Here is a 23,301-nt window from a genome sequence, read left to right on the forward strand (position 1 = left end):
GAGAGAGAGAAAGAGAAAGAAAGAAACCATCATCAGGGCATGGCATCTACAGTAAAAAATAATCTCAGCGATTGTGCCTTCCTATTCTGCACCATTTACCCACAACCACAATATACACAAGTGTATGGGGGTCCCAGCAAATGTCAGGTGTCATCATCAGTGCAAAACAATGCAGCCGATTGCAACTGCATAGTCAGTCTTTGTTCTTCTTATGAGTTTACTCTTAGAGCTATGACAGGCTCCTTAGCAATAACATGGACTCGACTCATGCCTGCCCAGGTACCGGGATGACCCAGAAACCCTCTCAAGCATCCGTCCATCCAGTATGAACTATACTCTACAGGATCGATGAAAGATCACATGCTTTGGCATGAAGCAGGTCTGGGTTCCGAGGTTAGCTCTGCATTAATGGCCAGGTAGATCTTAGGAAAATTCCTTGAGCTCAGTTTCCTCATCTGTAAAATTGGGGTAACACTCCTAATCTCAAGATAACACAGAGCTCTGGTTATTTGCCACTTGCTCACCCCATGTTCCCAATCCATCCTCCATCCTTCTCCTGCCTGTTCTGTGCCCAGGGAGGCTGACTTCTACACACTGCACCCCTGGGGCATCCTGCCAGATGGCCTGGGATAGGGTTCCACCTGCAAGCCTGCAAGCAGGCTACCGGGAGGTAGAGAAAAAAGCCATCCAATCTTCTTCCCCCTGCCTCTGCTCTGGGTTGTTGCTCTGGTGTGTCTGCCTCCTCCACTGCCCCAGCCCTCACTGGGCTCCAGAAGCACTTCTTTCACCTTGCTCAGGTGTCTCAACAACGCTCTGATAATTTCCTTAACCTCCATCCCACCTACCTAGTCACCTAAAAAATGCCTGGTATGATACTTGTACATATGTGCGTATGTCTACATATATACACTCACATACATAACACACAGAGAGGGTTAAGGTGACCATAATTATTATTTATCAAGGCTAGGGCAGTTCAATACAAACCAGGCTGTGTTCATCCATACAACTAAGAGTCTAAAATACGATCACTATTATTTTAATTCTGCTCAAACCACTTTTTTTTTTAAGATTTTATTTATTTATTCATGAGAGACAGAGAGAGGGAGGCAGAAGACAGAGGAAGAAGTAGGCTCCCCACGGAGTAGGGAGCCCAATGCAGGGCTGGATCCCAGGACCCTGGGATCACAACCTGAGCCAAAGGCAGACTTAACCACCCCAGGCACCCTGCTCAAACCCCTTTAAAAGCAGGGAACTCAAGACCCACACTAATCCACATGACCCATCTTAGCAAATCAGGCAAAGCGTTGTTGGATGGATCCAGCTCTGGGGACATTGCTTGGCAGGGGGCCCATTCACCCTCTTGCACAAGCATCTGTGCATAGGACAGCCTACCGCTGTCAAAGGCACCCCTAGAGGGCCCATCCTTCCTCCTCCTCCAACTTGACCCAGCCTCTAGAGATCAAGCCCTCCCACCTGCCAACCTGCCAGGTCACTGAGGATCCCTAGAAGTCAAGCAGCATTTCCTATAGCTACATCCTCCCCTCTCTACCCATTAGTAGAAAGGGAAAGAAGAAAGGAGGACACGAGTGGACCCTCCTTCAAGGTAGATACCAGGAAAAGCAGTAATTCTTTACAGATACAACTTTTCATAGGTGTCCTGCCCAGATTGTCCAACCCTGTGCAAGCACCATGACCAGTCATTGCCTCTGAGTACTCTACAGCATGACCCCCACCCCACTCTCTAAGAGAAACACACAACTCTCAATCACATGATCATATCTCTCCAGAAATGAAATCAACCCCTCTGGAATTATCTGGGTCCTTGAGCTGTCATGGACTCCCAGTGCCTCTCTACCTTCATATCTTGGTGTCTGCTACCTGGACCTTCACCCATAAGGTTTCCTCAATGGGCAGGTCTTCCTCCTTCTCTCCATTTATTCAAATCCTATTCTCTTTTCAAAACAAGTTCAAATCCCACCTACAGAAGAGGCCTTCCCTTGGGATTTGATGTTAAACTCATGCTCCAGCCTTCCAATCCCCAGAGCACTTGGTGGGCAGCTGCAGTGGACAGTGGCCATGTGTTGCCTTTCATGGCTACTTCTTCCAAACAGCACCCCAACCCACCTTGGTGGAAGGAAGAGCCTACCACCCACATAAAACCTGGGGGGAAAAAAAAACCTGGGGGACAGCACTCCCTTCCCCAACACAGCCATGCAGGAAGCAGGAATGCGACACCCTCTCCATCTTGGGACTTTGAGTCCCGATGGTGTGTCACCAGGTCCAGTGTGATCCAGCCTTCCAGAGTGGATACTTGTCTTATTTTCTACCCTGTGTCCCTCAGCCCCCATCCCTATTCCTCCATTCTACAGGTCTCTGATAGCCTTCGAGAATACATATATTTTTGGATCAGGTGACCAGGGTTAGCTCATGTTGCCTCAACCAAATCCCTGAGGGGGACACTGGTACAGCATTTAATCCTGAGCCCTTAGGGCTGGACCATGTGCCTCTCAATGCATGTGGGTCTTGCTCAATTCCCCATCTATACAGAATCCCGCCAGAGAGGAATCATGCATTTCTTTGCCCCCCTCATCAGTACCAATCCAAAACACCTCCAAATACTGGTCTATATACAGAGTGGAAGTACCGCTAAATTATAGGTAGAAAGCAGCAATGTGCATGTCAACAAGTTTCAAAAGAAAGATCAGCATGCATTCTAAGGTCAGGCCAAAATAAATTTTTTTTTCTTATCTGAAGGGGAAAATAATTAACCAACAATGACAACACAAATACTTATTTTCAAGGGAAAAATACTACACCAGTTTGTCACTGGTTCATGTGCAAAGACTCGAAAGAAAAACATGAAGTAGCACCTAGCGTCTGTACATAGTAGCTGCTTCATACGCTTTACTGAGCTGAAGGAAAGAAGCGTCTTGGCTACAGTGATGAAGAAACTCACTAGATTTGCTCTGCCCAAACCCTCTTCCAGAAAACTGCCACTGACAACAAAACTGTTTATGAAGCAAGAGATAAATGAGAACCAGAATCACAGAGGACAAAACTCTGTGCTGGAAGACTCTGGCTGAAGACATTCATCAAAATTCAACATACCTGTCCTGAAAGTTATGTTTCGGGGCTGTCCTTCTGTGCCATCTGCTGCTTGAGAATAAACAGTGGCCTTGTACTGTGTGTTGGACTTCAACCCAAACAGCAGGACTTCCGTGTCTTGGGTAAGAGGATGGTCAGAAGACGGGTCTGCATGTTGGGTCAGAGGATGGTCAGAAGACGGGTCTGCATGTTGGAGGTCAGATTGAGACACAGAGTCAGTGGGGGTCGTGGACTGCTGGGAGGAGCTCTCTGTGCTGTTGGCATCTGTTCCAAACACAAGAGTCAAATACATTAACTTCAATCAAAAGCGCCTCCCTGACAAGAGGACGCATCAGGCAGTGCCCACAGCTAGTACTCCACAAATTCTTCCCTTCCTTCCCCCGAGAGAGATACAACATCCTCCTCAAAAGGCCTCAATTTTTGGCAGATATTTTACTTTCTACTTTTATCCCAGGTACCACCAGATATCTGTGCTTCTCTTTCCAGCTCAGCTCTTTTCCGCTCTTCCCCTTCTTTCAGGAAATCTTCTCCCACCCAACTCTAAACATGGTCATCCAGGGACAGCCACATGACTCAAACCTAGCTGATCAGAGCCCGCTCTAGGAATTTCTCCCCTGGGCCATACCCCTTCTGATAGAGGGTAAAATGGGGAACCTATTGCTAGGTTTCTCCCTGAGGTGAGTGGAAGGAGCTGCTCTGAGAATGAGGCTGGTACAGAAAGAAGGAGGAAGAGGACATGGGAGTCACCTCATCTCCTTCCTACAGGCCTTACTGTCCACTGTGGGAAAATAGGTACAAGCCAATAAGTTGCTCTTCTGGCCCAAACTACTTAAAGTCTGGCTTCTAGAGGTACCTGGTGGCTCAGTGGTTGAGCATCTGCCTTTAGCTCAGGTCGCGATCCCAGGGTCCTGGGATGGAGTCCCACACTGGGCCTCCCCACAGGGGAGCCTGCTTCTCCCTCTGCCTAAGTCTCTACCTCTCTTTTCTCTCTCTCTGTCTCTCATGAATAAATAAAGAAAATCCCTTTTTTTAAAAGTTTGGCTTCTGTCACTTGCAGTCAAGAATCCTAACACCCACTGTATAGCTGTTTCCTTATGTGTAAAATGGGGATTAGGTTCTTCTCAATTCACCAGGTTCCCTCTGAAAATGCTTAACATCTGCAAATGGCCACTCCATTGGCAATGCAGTAGATGTCTGCTAGAAGTACTTGCTAAGCATCCCTTTTCTCAATGGATGTGGCAAGTTCCTCCCATAGCCCTACTCGAATTAACACATCTGTTATTCATTCTGCTGAAAGTTCATAAAGCTAAAGGGGCCAGCTCCTCTCTGGGATGCCAGACTCAAAAAGTTCCAACCCCCATTACCGTTCTGAACCCCAATGATCTGACCTGTAAAAGAAGAACATACCCCACCTTCTTCATACAAATGTAGGGTCGCACCAAAATGTGAAGGAAAGCCCTCTCTATAAATTCTAAAATCCTGGACAAATAGAAGAATGATATTTCTTCAAACTATGATGTTACTGAAAGGCAAAGCCAGCAAGGCAGATAAGAAGCACACTTTTGTAAACTCACCTAAGCTACTATTTATAACCGAGGACTCTCTCTGTTCATTCGGGTCTGAGAAAGACAAGGTGAACTTGTTTCGAGTTCCTGGTATCAGGCCTGAGATATTGACCACTGAGTCTTGCGTCAAATCCTTACTACTTCCGATGCTTTCAAGGAGCAGCCGACAGGTGGCAGTGCCATTGGCATTCTTCCAGGTAAGAGTAGCTTGCGTGAAACCCAGGAGGGCAAGATGAAGACCAGAAACTGGACTTGGTTCTATTTTAAAAACACACAATGGGCATTGATGGAATAAGACATTTGCAGTCACTCCTCACAAAGAATGACTGGACTGGAGTCACTGATATTTTTCCATATGACCCGTTAAGAATATTTTCTTGATATCAGGGTCCAGTGCAATTTCATCATTTCACAGCAGGAACAAATATATATAGCATTATGGAGAAAAGAAGACACCTAGGAGCCAAAGATTTTGAGGGTCTGTCCCACTCCCCTCAACATTCACTTCAACAGTGATTTGACACTCTTCGAAACAGTTTTCAAAACTGTCAAACAGCAGCATTGAATCATCTTTGTTTTGGGCATTGGGAGCAAAGCTCCACACAAAGTGATAGTTTGCTACTTCTAAAGGTCTCAAGTCAAGATAATACAAATCGTATCATTTCATAGCACCCGGACATTTCAACTGAGGAGCTCATCCCTGTATTCCAACCCCAAAGGGGTTCTTCAGAATGTCTCCCATCTACCCCCCACCACTCTTTTCATCACTTTATTTGGCTGGCTGTGACATAAACCAGACATTTCAGCCAACATGATGTCTGCTCCCTTCATTCTAGAGAGGGCAAGGTAGAAACACAGAGAGGCGGAGTGACTGGCTCAAGAACACACATCACTGGTGGCGTCAGGGAAATTAGAACCCAAGGCTCCAGCTCTGAGCACATGTACCACCAGCAATGTTGGGGATTCAGTAAATCCCTGCCTGAGGTCTGCAGGGCTGAAGTGGAAGGTGTGGCTGGCTCTAAAGCAAGTTAATCCCCTCCTGAAGTCTACTCTTCACATCAAACATCTTGGGCGCCAAGATTTCTAAATGGGATCACTCCTGTGTCCTTTTTCTTTTGGAAAGAAATGTAACACCAAAAAAGTAGTCAGCGAAAGGACCTGGGGTAACCAACTATTGCCAGCTTCAGAGTTGCCTAGTACTCTGAAGCCAGGCCCCCTGGGTTCCTACCACTTCATGCTCAAGAACTGAGCCCTCGAAGAATCCCAACTCCTTGGCATTACAGTTTTTCACTGTGGCCCTTGGGGTTAGTGTGAAGACAGTACAATGTATAAAGAGCAACTGAGCACATAGTATGTGCTCAATAAATAGTAGCTGATGAACAAAGCCTTGTCCCAGGGAGGTAGGTCCTCCCTCAGGTAGAGGGAGGACACTCAGCTCCTGGGAGCTTCTTGCTCCCTCTCCACCTCCACTTTCCTATAGCCACCAATCCTGTGTAACCTGATCTCCATCGCCATTGCTAAAGTCTTCTTTTTCCTCCTTCACTCTCTTTATCTTCTCCCTGCCCTCTCCTCCTGTTCTTCTCTCTTTCATAATATAGCAAGCCTCTATCATAAGAGTTTTGTTTTTGTTTTTGTTTTTGTTTTTTTGCCTCAAAAACTCTTCTCTGAGGAGCTCCAAGAGTTTTTTTGAAGGTACCTATGACACCCACCCCCGTTGCTCCTCTCTCTCCAGTTCTTTTCACTTATTGGGCTTCTGGGCAAGATTTTATTATTTAAAGAAATTGCTAAAAAAAAAAAAAAAAAAGAAATTGCTTCCTGGCTTTAAAAACCTACTGAAAACCCCTGGTTTGGTTTGCTTGTTCCATGTGCAGAAGGTGCTATGCTAGGCAGGTGGTCACTTCAAACCATGGGCTCCAGGAGGTCAAGCTTCTGTGGCCCTCACCAGCCAAAAAATTACATCTCCAGATCAGAAAAGCAACAGAGGATCTCGTTTATAAATTTTTGCTTCTTTTCGATTTAAAAAGAGCTTCCCGTCTTTTCTTTATATTTTTAGTTCTTTCCAGCTTAAAGAAAGAGAGAGAAAGCTAAATTTGCAGCTATAACACGTGGCTAAGGGTACTGACATCTAAGCTAAATAAAAATTTCAACCTTACCAAATGTCACAGGGCTATTACTTCATTTGAAACACACACTCCTCAAAAAGTATACCAAACTTTCAGGCCCAGAAAGAATTCCTGAGAATATAAACCAGCATCAACTTTCCTGCAGAGGTTAAGAGAAGCCTACTAAGTACTGACACCATCAAGAACATGTCTAATGAAAAAAAAAAAAAAAAAGAACATGTCTAATGAGGTCTCTGTTCCCAAGCCTTAAGAGAAAAGTAAATATTAGCCAATAATAGCCAAGGATTTTTAAGACTGTCTGTTGGGGGCAGCCCCGGTGGCTCAGTGGTTTAGCGCCGTCTTCAGCCCAGGGCGTGATCCTGGAGACCCGGGATGGAGTATCACACTGGGCTCCCTGCATGGAGCCTGCTTCTCCCTCTGCCTGTGTCTCTGCCCCCCACCCCCTCTCTCTTTTTTTTCTGTCTCTCATGAATAAATAAATAAAAATCTTTATTAATTAATTAATTAATTAATTTAATTAATTTAATTAAAAAATAAAACTGTCTGTTGGAATGACTTAAAACCTCCCAAAACACCTAGGACCCTAATACCAAATGGTCTGGCCAAATAATCTGTACTCCTGGGTTTAAAATAATATAGAATCTTTTCTCCTCTTCCGCTGCTAATGAAAACCAATCTCTCCCCAGTAGGCAACTTGAATGGACAAGGTGAAAAGGAAATGTTCACGACCATTCCCGGGAGTTCACCTTACCTGTTATCTCATTTACAGCCATGGGAGCTTCCCATTCCGAAGTCTTGTTGACTATATCTGAAGTGACAAAGGACATGTTTGGAGCTGTTGGACTAAAGTCTGTGACGTTATCCCTTGTTGGATGTTTATCAAGAGTCGTCTGGTTACTCTCCATGTCACTGTTCTCTGTAGTCATGTACATAGAGACAGTTGCACTCGTGTCTTCCCATGTTGTGGTCATACTGGTTGTATTGACGGAAAAAGCTTCGATGTCAAACACAAACATGGGTTCTACTTAAACATTGTTTCCCGAAGGACAGGGGAAGAAATTATATTTAAAAAAGAAATGTAAGGGGCGCCTGGGTGGCTCAGCCCATTAAGTGTCTGCCTTCAGTTCAGGTCAGGATCTCAGAGTCCTGGGATCAAGCCCCGAGTCTGCTTCTTCTCCCTCTCCCTCTGCTCCTCCCCTGCCTTCTGCTCATTCATGTGCTCTCTCTCTCTCTCTCTCTCTCTAATAAATAAATAAAATCTTTTTTAAAAAGAGAACGAAAGTAAATTGTAAGAGTCAGGACGGCTCTACATGTCTACTTTTTAGAAGTGAATTGTGCAATCACAGAATTTCATTTCCCTTTCTTTGCTTCTTGGACTTTGCTCCCACAAACTAATTTTAGATGCATGTGCATACATGTATGCATGTGTGTTATTTAAAACACAGGAGACAAAAATGGTGGAGTTAGCAATGTTGGCTATGACTTGAACATGGATTAAATCTATATAGAAGCTGATACAAAAAAAGATCCAAGATGCAAAAGGAGTCTATCTCATCATTCTTAGAAAACACTGCCTGTGAAGAGGGCTTGCATGATGGAGAAGCTAACTCTTTTGCCAAGTACTGATACTAGGAGGAAGCTCTGCCATTTCGGGCACTACGATGGCATGAGAGAGGATGGCATAAAGAGAAAGGAGCTGCTCTTTGAATTTGGGATGCAAGAACCTGCTCTGCCCCTTAGCTGTGTGACCTGGAATTCGCCCCTTAAAACCTCTCCTCATTGGGTTCCTCTGTTGACAGCTCTAATACACTATTTTAAACATAAAGGACCATTTTTAAGGCACCATGCATGACATGATAACCAAGGTCACTGGATTTGGACATTTATAAAATCCGGGTTCAGAATCCCATCCTGCTGGTCGTTAGCATGTGATTTTACTCAAAATTCTAAGAGAACATTCTAATTATTTTATCACTACAGTTCACAGACTTTTTAGTTTGCATTTCACTCTTCTTTCCTGTGTCTGAGGCTTCGGTTGTGACTGCGTAACAGTCACATCTACAGACACCGACATTCATCTTAGTAAGGCACCGAGAAACTTTTCAGTGATAAATGTGACCAATCTGAGTAGCCTGAACCAGTGGTCACACAAACTAGCAAAATGGCACCTCCCACGATATGCTCACTATACAGCAGGTTTTTATTATGATTTTTAAAATGAATCCTAGTTCCTTCATATCCTCTTTCCCTGCTTTAAAATACTACCTCTGTGCATAGAAGTTTTCGCTTTGGCACCAGTGATTCAAGTCTGTAAAGGTACCCTACCAGCTTATTTACCAAACTGATTCTCAAGCAAGAAAAAGCAACTGCAGAGCTCTTCCCATTGTTTGTACAGACTTTGCATAATCACTGTTATTAACTGAGATTGGCTTTATTAGAAGGTTTCAGCAAGATCTGCTCCCTTTCTTTGGCCCTGAAAGAACATTCTAATTATTTTATCTCCATGGTTCACAGATTGGGGGCTTTACCAATGGGGGGGGGGGGGGAGTTCCCAAATTTTGAGGATAGATAAAAGCTATCAATTTTTATTTATTCTGGAAGGTACATTAAAAAAAAAAAAAACAGACTACCAACTACTGTTATCTTTACTTATAGAAACAAATTACGACCCCCAAAATTAGTAAGAACATAATCCCAGAATAAATGGTGCTTTCAACTAAATATATTTAGCTTTACTTTAAAACTTATCATAGCCTTATTTTTCTCATTTTACTCTAGACCAGGGAGTACGTCTATGGACCAACCTCAGTTAGCAACTGGGACTCTACCCTCCACACAGAAGAAAAATATACAGGAGGCTATGTCTGGTTTTCCAAAGGTTACACAAACCCTTTACACCACTTTAAAAATCATGGAGCACTGTAGCAACCAAAAAAAAACTTATTGGCTAGCAGCGCATAAAATAAACATAAACCACACTGCATTATGAAAATTTAAGTCTTTTTAAAAATCATCCACAGAGGTAGGCTGGCGAGAAAAAAAAAATCACAGAAAATATAAAATTTTTGTCAAAGTTGCTCAATTGAATTCTTTCCTTCACTTGCTGTTTCCACACTCACCCCACTTCTAAAGAAAAACTGGAAACTAAGAGAGTTTGAACAAACTAGCATTTTCTGGGGTTGTTCACATTGCTGTAAATGCTGCTGTGTCCGTCAGGGGGCGGTAGCGAACAACACAAGAGAAGAGAGGGAAGTGGTACTTACAGTCACCTGCGCACACCATCTGTAACAGAAAAAAAAACGGAAGTCAGCGCATTCATTCAGCCACGGAAAATGCAAATCAGGGATAAAGCAGTTGAGAATTTAATAATGGGGATGGGGTGTTAACTCGTGCATTTAAAAAGGCCCGCTGGCAGGGATTAGAGTGCGAGGACACTGGATAAGGGAACTCGGTTAAACCAGAGGTAGGTTACAAACAATGGATTAACTCGGTTATGCAGGCCGAGCTACCCAGTGTTCCTCCCCAAAGACACATCCAACCCTGGAGCAGCTCCCCCAGCACTCCCTCCTGCCACCACATCGTGAATTGAGGCAGAAGGACACAGAAGCAGAATCAAGATTCTCTAGGGCAGAGAAAAGAAAAGCAGAACCATGACACCCCTTCCCCAGAGCCATTTTCAGGTGGCAAGTGCACAATGTAAAGCCAAGTGCACAAGAGAAGAAATCTACTGGGTTTGCGATTTTTCTTATGCAAAAATCCATCTTTTTCCTTCTAATGGTTGGTGGCAGTATTTTTTTTTTTAATTATATGGCATGCAGCTTTGGGAAGTACGAATGTTTGAAACAGAGCAACCTTAAAGACTATGTAGTTGAGTGTCTCAATATGCCATCCTTAGATCCCTGGAACATCCTCAAAGATATTCATCATGATCCATAAATTACTCCCCCATATTTTAAAGACCTAAAATAATTTGAAGTTGTACACACTGTTGTTTAGTAAACACACCTTTTTGGTTAACAAGATTTTTCAAAGGACAGCACTCACGAAGAGGAAAATAATCAAAAGGGATTTTAGCGGGGGGGGGGGGGGGGATGTCCTCCAGGTTCCCCATCACACTTAGAATAAAATCCAAACTCTTAACCACAACCTACATGTCCCCCATGATCTCATCATGCCCTTCACAATGTTCCCAAAACTGGTTCTCTCTTTCAGCCTTTACATATTGATTCCTTTCTCCAAAAACACTCTGCCCCAGACCTTCCAGTGTTATGGCCTAAAATGCCAGCTCCTCGGGGAATCCTTCTCCAACCAAACAGCAGACCTCAGCACCCCTGACTCTCCATCATATCACTGGCATGTTTTCTCCTCTGCATCCACTTCAATCAGCAGCAGCCTCCTCCAACTAAAATGTACACTCCATGAGAACAGAAACCTGTCTGTGCCCATGCCCAGAATGGTGCGCACAGTAGGCACTCAATAGATGACACTGAAGAAAAGAATGGACCTCTTGTTTTGGAAAGGAAGCAATGCCTAAGGCCCAGAGGAGGAAGAAGACTGGCCTAAGGTCCTACAGCAAGGCCAAGGCTGGTCAGGTCCAGGAGCCTGAGTACCCAACCCAACCCAACTCAACCCAAAGGAAACACCTTTTGCACTTACCAAATGGAGAAGGCAAAGACAACATTCATTATCCTCTCAAAGGTTAGGCAGACGGAAAGAAAGGTCTACTCCTCGGCATCTCCCAAGGGCCCAGGCACCAGTCCCCAAAGGAATCTGAGCATTCCTCCTCATTCTTCACCCCTCCCCAAGTCTCAGGGCCCACATCCTGTTGATTCTCCTTTCCTACCCCCACTCTACCCTCAAGCCCATGCTCTTTTAGCTTATCTTCCTGCCTCCATCCCCTGCCATCCATCTATGCCAGGCATCAGGCCACTTGTCCCTGATGGACCTCGGGAGAGAGAAAGACAAGGACCAGGTTGCTATGCAAGTTAGCCCAGGGCAGCGAGCCCTTTTTTTTCTTTTTTGCCCAGCAGTTGGAAAACAAACTACGTAACCTCATGACTCTAGACTGGCCCATCCTAGCCCCTTGCGATGTTATTATCTTGTCCTCTACACCTATATAGGTTGTATCCTAAACTGGATTCCATTGGGTCAACCATCTGTCCATATATTGCCTACAAACATTGACGATCTGGACTTGTCCTTCAACTGTTTTTAGGAGAGTAAAGGACATAAGGTAAGAAGTAGAGGTAGAGGAGAAAGCACTGACTAGTCACTGAACAAGCACTTCTCTGGCGCCCTGCATATGTTCAGCATGGGGTAAAGCGTGAGCCCACTGGGGCTCACAGTGGAGGGAGAAAGGAGGCAGGTGAAAACCAGAGGACAGATGGAAGGTACCCCTGGGGTAGGAACCATTCAGTGGGGGAAGTCAAATGAGGGCATACACATAGGCAAAGACTGTGCATTTCGATCTGTGTCCGGTACAGCCCTAGACTCAGTAAACATTGGCTGCTTGTCATTACTTGAGACCACATGCCAAACAGCTCTGAGCTCTAGAGGCCAAAGGGCAAGGGTCACCATCAATATGCACAGAGCCTGACTCGGTCAGGTGCCGTTCCAAGAGCTTTCAGATATTCACTCACCTAATGCTCCAAACAACCCTAAATGTAGGAACAGGTCCCTTGTGGGCTGGTGAGCTGCAGCATCTGACTTGAACCCAGGGAGTCTGACTCCAGGGCCTACGTCTTAATCACCAGAGACCCTGCATTCCCATGTAATGCAACTGGTGAGAAATACGCTAGGACTTAAGGAAGGTTTAAAGATTTATTTTAAAAGTTATGAGAGTCAGGGCAGCCCAGGTGGCGCAGCGGTTTAGTGTGGCCTGCAGTCCGGGGCATGATCCTGGAGAACCCAGGATCAAGTCCCACATCAGGCTTCCTGCATGGAGCCTACTTCTCCCTCTGCCTGTGTCTTTGTCTCTCTCTCATTCTCTCTCTCTGAATAAATAAGTCTTAAAAAAAAAAGTTATCAGTGTCACCTTTCTTCCCTCCACCTTCCAAAAACTCCAGCAAGCAAAGTAAAAGTGTTCTTGACAAATGTGGGTTATGGTTTCTCCTGGCAGCCCTCCCAAACGTGCCATGCAAATACACCAGCCACGTCTCAGCTCAGCTCAGTGTGAAACAATAGCCAGATCAAGGGCACACTGCATCACATGGCTTCAATCCCTCCTGGCCTCCCTCCCCCTTCTTTTCCCTAATCTTGACCCCCATGGGCCTGACTTCCCAAATAAAGCAATTTGATCCTTTCTAAAGGACCCAGGGGACCTAAAGAGCCCACAATAAGACACAGGACAAAGGGACCTAAGAGAAATCCACAAGGGGTCTTTGGGGTAGGGGTTTGGGGGGGGGGGCTTCCTCACTAATAAAAAGGAATTACATGGAAGAAAATACCATCCGAGTTCACTAGACTTCATCAGACCTGTCCATGATGCCTGGAGCTGCCGCACGCAGCCTTTGTGTGACAAGGAGGTGAGAAATCACCTACCTGCTGAGGATGGCTGATGACAGAAGGGGGTAACACCTGGATCCTTGCTACTAAATCAACCATTCCTACACCTGTCCTACCACCAGACTTCTTGCTTGGGGAGATGCAATACCCCTTATCATTTAACTAGCTTTATTCAGGTTGTCTAATGTTGAAAACCAAAAGAACAGTATTTGACACAAAGTAGCTATTTTTCACATTTACTCTCACTTTTATAGATGAAGAAAGTGAAAGGCCAGTGATCTGTGATTCAGGGTCACAGAGCTGATGAGGGAAAAGTAAAACCAGAATGCAAACCCAGGTCTGCCAGAGTCCCAAATTCTTCCACTGACCACAGGAAAAAAAAAACGACCTTTGCAAATAATACCCCACAATACCCCTGGCATGGGGGAAATTTGTAAATACTTTTTTAAAGAATACAATCAACAGAAAACCCATATTTCTAAAATGAGCTCAAAGTCTACTTGTACCTGGAGGTGAAATTGGTTGCAACCCAGTTCCAAAATATTCATACGCCAAGCACCAAAGTTAACTAAAGAAAAAAGGAAGCTGGGGACAACTTCCCAGCAGTGACAGCTAAACTTGACAATGAGAGTAACCTCAGCTCCTTCCCCTTCTAAGAGGATCCAGAAGGGCCCCGGTGGTTGTTAATCAACACGGCATCCACAGAAATCAACCTGCACACAAGTGCCCTTCCATCACTGGTCCCTAACCCAGCCACCCCAAATCCTCATAGGAAAGGAAGCAAGCATTCCATTTTACCTTAATCCTCACAACAACCCTATAGACTAGGGATTATAATCCCCACTTTACAGATAGGAACACTGGGGCTCAGAGTGTGCAACCCGAGGACACACAGCAGAGTTTCCTGGCTAGTGTCACTGGCCCCAGGCACAGGAAGGAGATATGAAAACAGATGCTTGCGGCTGGAGATAGAACCAGCAATTTCTACTCTCTACCTGCCCCCTTGGCAGAAATGAAACTAGATTTAGTGTGCAGAGCCAAGCTCAGTGCCAGCAGTACATCAGACTCCTAAGTTTGTCCCCTTCTCATCTGAGGCTCCAGGCCTCTCCCTCCTGGCTTCAGCAGAGCCATCAATCAGGGTTACAGGTGAGCTTGCCCTGTGACTAGGACTCAGGGGACATCAGAAGTCACAGACGCTGAAACCAAACTGAATCAGGGACCCTCTAAAGCTTCCATAAAAGGCAGTGGGGGGCCATAGCAGCACTATTCACAGTACCCAAGGTAGAGGACAACTGAATTTCTAGAAACAGATAAATGCATAAACAACATGCTCTATATCCATACAATGGAATACTATTCGGCCATTAAAAAGGAACGAACTTCTGGGACATGCTCCAAGGTGGGTGAACCTCAAAAACACCATGCTGCATTGCAAGAAGCCAGATGCAGAAGCCCGTATGTGGTATGATTTCAATTTATATGAAATATCCAGAAAAGGGAAATCCATAGAAAGAGAAGTACTAGTAGTTGCCAGGGCTCTGGAGACCTCCACTTCCAGATACATTCTGGAAGGATACAAAGGAAGAAACTCAAGTTTCCTGAACACCTACGGTGTGCCAGGCACTGAGGTGGGCTTTCTACATCCCTTGGCTGAGCACAGTCCCAGAATCACAGCTGAAGAGCTCGGGATGTGGAATCCGACTGCCTGGTGAGAAATCCAGCAACTCCACCATTTCCCAGCTCTGTGACTTCGGGCCGGGACCTTAACCCCTTGGTCCCTGGGTGTCTACATCTGTAAACAGGGATGATAATCATTCCCACCCTGCTGCAGTGAAGATGAAAGGAAGCCACCTCTTTAACAGTGATCGTTAGCATCTTTAAATCCTCAGAGCAACTCCACAAGCTACTTTTATCCCCATTTCACAGATGACAACACCAAGGCTCAGATCCTACTGGCCAAGCGGACGGGCACTCTGAAACTCACACCTGTATTTAAATAAATGAGCAGCACTCAGTTACAGAGGCAGGCCCTGGAGCCCAGAGACAGTAAGTGGCTTACCCAAGGACACACAGCACCAAAACCAGAACCCAGGTCTCGGCTTCTACCTGGACTTCAACCACTTTCACAGCAAGCGTCCCGCACCCCTCCTGTCCTGGGATGCAGACCCAGAGGAGTATCACAGCTCACCCCCACGGCTCGCTACTCCTCTGCCAAGTCACCCATCCAGCTGACCCAAGGCTTCTACAGGCCCCCTCAGTGCGCATGGAGATGAGAGACCAAGCTCACTGATTTAGGAGGAAGACATACTAACTTACAAAAAAAGGAATAGGATACTGTCTTCGATTCTGCACAGACTTCTGGTAACCTAGATGCCCCCGGCACAGCAGAAACCTACGGTTCAACCACACGGCAGCATTAGCTGAACACCCGATGCCACACAGTGGCGTCTGAGGAGCAGACCCTGGCCACTGAGCCTTCCAGCCTTATTCATCGCTCCCCTTGTGCAGAGAGGTGTTCCTGTTTCACTCGGGTTACGGTGATGAGCCAAAACTCTTTCTCCTTCTCTTTCAGAACTACCAACCAGTCCTGAAACTGTGGCTCTGGGCACAAGGATCCTCCTTCGCGCTGCCAAGAAAACCAAACTATGAACACTACCCTCGATGCCATCCCAATTCAGCCAATGCTGCAGCTACCACATCAGTGGTCCACTCTGAACACTGGAGTCTCCTTACACAAGACGTCACTAGCTACCTTTACCTAAACCTTCTAAATTCTCCCCGGCTCCTCTACACATAAACATTCCTCCTACATCCACACCAAAACACATGCATACATGTTCTCTTCCCCTCTCTCCAAGTCCCCCTGTAGATGCCCCATCGAACCGGTCTCCCACTCAATCAACTTCAGAATAACCTGACTCCTCAGTCCCTTCACCCTTCATGGGGACCTATGGGTGTTATGTCCTTAAGATGCTTCCTTGCCCACATCACCTTGACTTCCCCACTTCCATACTGTGGCCACGACGAACCAAATCCTCCTAAACCCAAGCCCTAAATAACAGAAACAGCCTCCTTCTCCTCCTCCTAGGGCTGAGAAAAACTCAGGTCACGTTTATCTTTTGAAGTGCTCAGTATACACTTACAAAATAAAAAATTTAAGTGCCAGAACAGGGTAATATCTGTTGCAGTATTCTTTTGTTTTAATCTTGTCAGAGGAAGCTGAGTGACTCAGTGGTTGAGTGTCTGCCTTTGGCTCAGGCTGTGATCCTGGGGTCCTGGGATCGAGTCCCACATCAAGCTTCCTGCATGAAGCCTGCTTCCCCCTCTGCCTGTGTCTCTGCTGCTCTCTGTGTGTCTCTCATGAATAAATAAATAAAATCTTTAAAAAATATATATTGTCAGAGTATCACTGTGACTCTATCCATAGTCCTTCATTTGGAATATAGGAGCCAAAACCTACATGGAGGCCCCTTGTGATGAACACCAAAGGTGAGAGCCGGGCCCCATTCCTTCATCCACGTACCTGGTTGCCCCTCCCCTAGGCTCTCCCTTCAATGGCCAATGAAAAATAAATAGGACCGCTAGATTCCTCTTCCTAAACCATGGGAATATTCACCAGGGTCCTGGCAGGGACAGATGGCACACTCAACTGGGGAAACTGAGGACAGTTTAAAAGGGCCTGTTTACAAGGGTGGGGGGTGGGAGTAGGGGGAAGGGGAGCAACAAGGAATGCAAGAATCCTGAGGCCGTAGCAGTGGGCCAGGAAAAGAGATGGGCTGAGGGGCTGCCTCTCTGGCCTCCATCTGGGGCTTCCGTCCCCACTGGGCTGACCCAGCTGGGGCTGAGGTGGGGGTGGAGGGGAGGTCAAGGGCATCCATAGGTGTCGACCTATGGCAGGGCAGGGTGAAGAGGAGTGGGCAGGGGGTCTACGGGGGTTCACAGAGGATCCACGGTCCAGAGCTTGCGTCCCGTCACTGCTGAGAGCCCGTGACTAGGGTAGGCACAGCCCAGCACAGTGACCAATAGGCATGAGCTCTGGGGCACGAGGGCCTATCACCACCCTCATTCCAGGCAAATAACAGAGGGATGTATGTCACAGAGACCCCATTTCTGAGATCTCACCAAAGCTCAAACACAATAAAGTTTCTCTATCCACAGCCCACCAGCCATCTTCCTGCCTCCCCAAACCTCTGATGCTGCTGCACCTTGCAGCTCCCTTGGTGACCTTTGGTGACCGCCCCAGCTCCCAGGAGCTTCCAGATCCTGAGCTACCTCCAGCCCCTGTCACTCAGGCCTCTTCCCCGTGGCGGTAGCACCTCATCAGGCTCTAGATGGGTGCCTGGGCTGGGTGCCGAAGGCGCCAATGGCACGTAAGGTGGTATCAACTCTCCAGGCACTCACAGGTAAGAGAAGCAGGAAAGAACAGGACATTGCAACGTGGAGAGGTAGCCAGGAGCCATCCCACTACCTAGGCAGGGGGTGCCCAAAGACATGGTGAACATGGGGGTACTGGGGCTGAAGGGGATGGAGGCTGGTGTGTCAGGGAAGAGCAATGGGATCACCACCTAGAGAAGGACCCCATGCAGGGACTTAATGCTGGTTGACTCTACTTATTATAATATTGACTGAGCTCTTAACTACCGCCCAGTTACTGTGCTACCTGTGTTCTCTTCAACAACCCATTTAAGCCTTAAAGCGATCCCAGGAGGCAGGAACTGTGTTTATCCCCATTTTCTGGATGAAGAAACTAAGCCTTGGAAAAGTAAAGCTCCTGACCCAGCAGCTTAGAGCCAGGAAGCAGGCCTCCCTGACCCCGAAGCTCTGCCACCTTACCTACTCCCCGGAGCACTCAGCTGGCTTGTCGCTGGACAAGTCCCAACTGAGACCATGGAACCCACGAACCCCTGCCTGTTGTGGGCTTTGGGGACAGGTTCTATGAACCCACTTAAACCGATTCGATAATGATGGCTTCTGTGCTGCTCTCAAAGAGAGCAGAGCTTGAGGGAAACTCGTAGAGCCACCTGGATTTTAGCAAGTGACACATCTTCGGGTTTTCCATTACCCATGTTGGGTTTTTAGGGATGGATAATAAGTGACTGAAGAACACAATGGGTAACAATAGACTCTTTATCCTTCTAAAACCAAGCCCACACACCATATGACAATAGTTATTTTTACCCACTGACGTAATTAACCAAAATGTGAACTGCTTCGAGCAATTTTTTAAATCAAATGGCATTTTACGGGATTTAGCGCATTCTTCCGAAGTCTCATTTATCTCCCATGTGAAAATTACCCAACAGCTCCCTATAAAACTGGTCCCTAAAAGGTAAATCATTGATCATGAAAACGGTAGATGGGGTGGGCTCTTCCTCTGAACCCAGAAGTCGGGCAATAAATATCTTTGTGGGAAACTCCCCCAGAAGACAAGTGTGGTGTTGTGAGGTGGCCTGAATACCTGGCTCCATTTCTACCCTAGAGTCCAAAAGGCAAAGGACAGGCAGGCCAACGGGCAGTATGGCAAGCACTGCCATAGCACAAGACATCAGACCAAGCCAGGCTGACTCTGCTTCTCTGTGGCTCTCTGAACCTGACGCTATCATCAAAAGGGTTTGTGGAGAAGGGTCAGCATCTACCAGAATTCTGCATCCCAAAAAAGCCAGGTGAGGTTTTGATGGAAGGAATGAGCACCCACCAGCCCACAAAGACCAGCTGCCTCACCTCTTCCCTCTGGGGACAGTTGGAGGCATGATGAACTCTACCAAATGCACAGAGAAAAAAGTAACCAGACGGGCTATTTTGGTGAGGCTATGTGAACTTTGAGATGCAGAGCTGAGGAAATCCCAGGCCAGAAGTTTCCATGGGTATTTTTAGCATAGCAGCAGGATTGTTTTTTCAAAAAGAATCTTCTGAAGAACTATAAGTACAGAGCTCCCCATTTCATACCTATCTCTAGAAATACATGTATATGTGTAAATGGGGATGCTTGGATAAAAGTCGTGTTTTGTTATATACTAATTTTAAAGTTCATGGTACCTCATTCTTACTTTGATGCATAACCACACTCTGACATTTAATGGGTATTCTCCAGCATATTAAAATTGTGGTGTGGGGATCCCTGGGTGGCTCAGCAGTTTAGTGCTTGCCTTCCGCCCAGGGTGTGATCCTGGAGTCCCAGGATCGAGTCCCACGTCAGGCTCCCTGGATGGAGCCTGCGTCTCCCTCTGCCTGTGTCTCTGCCTCTCTCTCTCTCTATCTCTCTGTGTGTGTCTCTCATGAATAAATAAATAAAATCTTTAAAATAAAAAAAAATTGTGGTGTAACATGTATCTGGGCAAACATGTTTGTTACACTTTGATTGCAATCTCAAGCACAGCCCAGCTGTAAAGTGGGGAGGGTGTTTTTAATGACACACTTATGGAACCCCCGATGCACCTGAAGGAACACAGTTTGAAAACTAGTGATCTACCTACCCTCTGATTTTATGAAGGAAGAAAGTTAAATGCCAGAATGGTTCAGCAACTGGACCCAGATCACCCAGGACTGAGACCAAAGCACAAATCCAAAAACCCCTTGGCAGAGCTCATCTCCTCATCTCAAGAGATTGTGAGAGTTGGCAAGCTCCAGACCCCTTTCTGAAGTCTTTCTCCACATTGTATGATAAGTCTGAAGGTCCTAAATTGGAGTTCCATTGTCCAAATCTAGCCCACTGACATGTTTTATTCCATCCACAGCAGAGATTTTTTTTAATTCACCTCCAATAGAACACTTCCTATTTTTCCCCATTGTGCTTTCCAACTTTATTGATATGTAATTGACAAATAAAATTATATATATACAAGGTACAAAATATGAAAAATAGGAGTCTTAGCATTTTTTAAATCCTAATTTTTAGCTTCTAAAAAAAAAAAAAGATCTGCCTTTCTTATCTGGTCACATTCAAGCAATTAATTGGATCTGAGTGTCTTCCTCCTTTTGATGGGGAAAGTCCTAGGAGTTCACTGCCACTCCCAACTATTGTGATCTCAATGCTGAGGATGAATGTCAGTTACCAAGCAACATGGTACCCACACTGTTCATTTTTCCTATCAAATGTGAGCATATGAAAGATCAAGAGGCACTGTGGTTTTTTCATTATTTGGCTCATTCCATTTACTTACATTCCCAACTACCCCTGAAAACATTTGAATTTCTATTAATTTAATTTCTATTAATTATTTTTAATAATTTCTATTCTATTAATCTTGCAAGATTCACGGGTTGTAATTACTAAAGAACTGTTTACTTTGTAAGTTTCTCTCTTAAGAAGAGATTTCTGGCCAATCTCAAATGTGAATTAACTGCACGATGTGAATATAAAATGCACCAGTTTGCCTGCCCCTAAATTCTCTGCTCACCCCGGCTCAACCAACCCCCCCAACGCTGCTGCTGCCACCACCACCCCCCAAAAAAAGCAAAAAACCAGAGTGATCCTTCAGTGAAGACTTTAATTTCCTACTTTTATTTTTTTTAAGGTTTTTTTATTTATTTATGATAGACATAGAGAGAGAGAGGCAGAGACACAGGAGGAGGGAGAAGCAGGCTCCATGCCGGGAGCCTGATGTGGGACTCGATCCCAGGACTCCAGGATCGCACCCTGGGCCAAAGGCAGGCGCTAAACCGCTGAGCCACCCAGGGATCCCCAATTTTCTACTTTTAAATCTGAATAATAAAACCATTCCAAAAATCCCACCAAATCCTTCCTGCAATGCCCATCCACCTTAGAGTATGGACAAAAATAGCTTATAGGCACCACTTACCAAGTGCTTGCTATGCTCAGGCCAGTTCTTCATGGAACCCTCCTCTTCCTCACCCCATCCAGGTGGGTGTATCTCTAATCTATGCCTTCCTGACTCCCCAGTCTCCCACATCGCTCCCCCTTCTTCCTAGAAGAGGGCAAACATCAGGATACCAGGCTCCAGCTTCCAGCCTCACAAGTTCTGCCTTCAGCTGACCACAAAAACCTAAGGGGTCTCTCAATATCTGTTTACTCTGGCTACAAAGCCAAGGGTGGATCCCACCTCAGGGGCCAAAGGGCCAGTGGTGATTTCCATCAACTCAGATGCTTTTCACGCCCTCTTAGAACCATCCTGAAGTAACACTGACCGTCAGTGTGAGCTATCATTACAATTATTATCACTCACAGGAATTGGGAGCAGAGGATCTGAAAGGTGAGGCATAGGGAGGAGTATGCGGTCTTGCCAAGAAAAAGCAGAACCACAGAACCAGAAGGTACTTCTGCTAGAGAATGGCAGAGAAGGGCAAGCTGGCATCTGGGATTCTGTTGTGGGATGAGAGGAACTTCAGTTAAAATTCTTAGACTGGCTGCCTTCCTGGCTCCTGCTGCCCACCCCAGCCAGAGCTGTACTGAGGCCACAGAGAGAGAGACGCTCTCTACAGATCCATGGTGTCAACCCCACTCCCCACACTGTGGGTGTAGTCTAGTCTGCCCAGTTTAGCGGCAAGCACAGGACCCAGGACCCATGCCTCCCCATATGCCAGAAGAGTCTCAGGGTGGCCAAAACTCACAGGTGGTGGTAATAGATGACGGTATACAGATTTTTTTGCCTACAATATTCCCTACTAATTAAAAAGTACATCACTAAAACATTCAGACAACACAGGAAACTTCAACTGTTTGGTTCTCCAATCAGTTTTTAATAATAAGTTAAAGAGAACCACTGCCCCCCACCAAAAAGTGTTCCAAGGCAAAGCCATACCATCATCCCCTCTGAGAAACCAATCTTTGATAAAATGGCACCTTGGCAAATCACCTGGGGCAGGTACTATCAAGCCAGTGATGCCACAAAGTAGATTCTTTAATCTGACATCCAAGCAATGAAAAGAGAACTCTGAGTCATAAAATCCTGGATTATGGGAGAGCTGGCCCAGTAGAGCCTGTCCATGAATTATGAAGACAGAGATGGGAAGTGACAGGTAATTTTCAACATCTCATAAAGCCTAATGAATGCCCTAAATCAGAGGTCAGCAAAATATTTCCGTAAAAGGCCAGACAGTATAATATATATTTTAGGCTTTGCAGCTCATACAAATGTTGTAGCAATCAGCCTCAGACGATGTGTTACCTAATGACCGTGGCTGTGTTCCAATAAAACTTTATTTATAAGCATTAAATTTGTGTTTCATATAATTTTTCACCTGTCACAAAATATTATCCTTGTCTTAATTTTTTTTTAACCATTTAAAAAATGTAAAAAACCACTCTTAGCTCACAGGCCACCCAAAAACAAGTGGTAGCTGGATTTGGCCCACAGAACCGTAGTTTGCCGACCACTGCCCTAAATCACATATTTACCCTGGACAGAACCGCAGGCACAGGCTGACAGCAGGTCAGAATATGAGCCTGTGGTCTGGGTCTGGTTCCGTGTCCTGGTTCCAAAAATTACTACTTTGAGCACTAAGCTAAAGTTTATTCTTCTCATCTGGAAATAGGGATTACAACAGTTCCCTCCTCAAATACTTAAGAGAACTCAGTGAAATAACGCCTGGCACAAGGCACATGTTCAAGAGAGGATAGCTCTATCATTATTGTCATTGTTTCTTTGCTCTTGGCTAGACTTCAATCAGCTCAGTGTTAAGAACACAGGATCTCTCGACGCTAGTCTGGATTTCCAGTTGGAAGTCTTTGGCTGATATGACATGGGAAGGTCCAAAATTTCTCTGAAAGAATACAAGGTATTCGAAAGAGAAAATAACTTGCAATATGGGCCCACGGGTGTCAGAGAATGGTTCCTGGAGGTCAGAACACATTGACCACAGGGGTACCTGGCTGGCCCTGCCAAGCGGAGCACGCGACTCTTCATCTCAGGGTTGTGAGTTCACGCTCCATGTTGGGTGTAGAGATTACTTAAAAATAAAAAATCTTGGGACACCTGGATGGCTCAGTGGTCGAGCATCTGCCTTCGGCTCAGGTCGTGATCCTGGAGTCCTGGGATCGAGTC

The 23,301-nt window shown here is 45.7% G+C and overlaps 1 protein-coding gene across 1 annotated transcript in view; it reads right to left on the reverse strand.

Moving 5' to 3' along the window:
• Nucleotides 1-23,301, reverse strand: part of PTPRJ (protein tyrosine phosphatase receptor type J) — a 162,876-nt gene that overhangs the window by 40,998 nt on the left and 98,577 nt on the right. Inside the window, exons 2-5 of the mRNA XM_049096282.1 lie at nucleotides 10,060-10,078; nucleotides 7,548-7,790; nucleotides 4,683-4,931; nucleotides 3,112-3,372 (exon numbers count right to left, since the gene is read on the reverse strand). Coding sequence (XP_048952239.1) covers nucleotides 3,112-3,372; nucleotides 4,683-4,931; nucleotides 7,548-7,790; nucleotides 10,060-10,078 — 772 coding nt within the window. The remainder of the gene's footprint in view (nucleotides 1-3,111; nucleotides 3,373-4,682; nucleotides 4,932-7,547; nucleotides 7,791-10,059; nucleotides 10,079-23,301) is intronic.

Source organism: Canis lupus, chromosome 18, assembly GCF_003254725.2.
Source record: "Canis lupus dingo isolate Sandy chromosome 18, ASM325472v2, whole genome shotgun sequence".
NCBI lineage: Eukaryota > Metazoa > Chordata > Mammalia > Carnivora > Canidae > Canis > Canis lupus.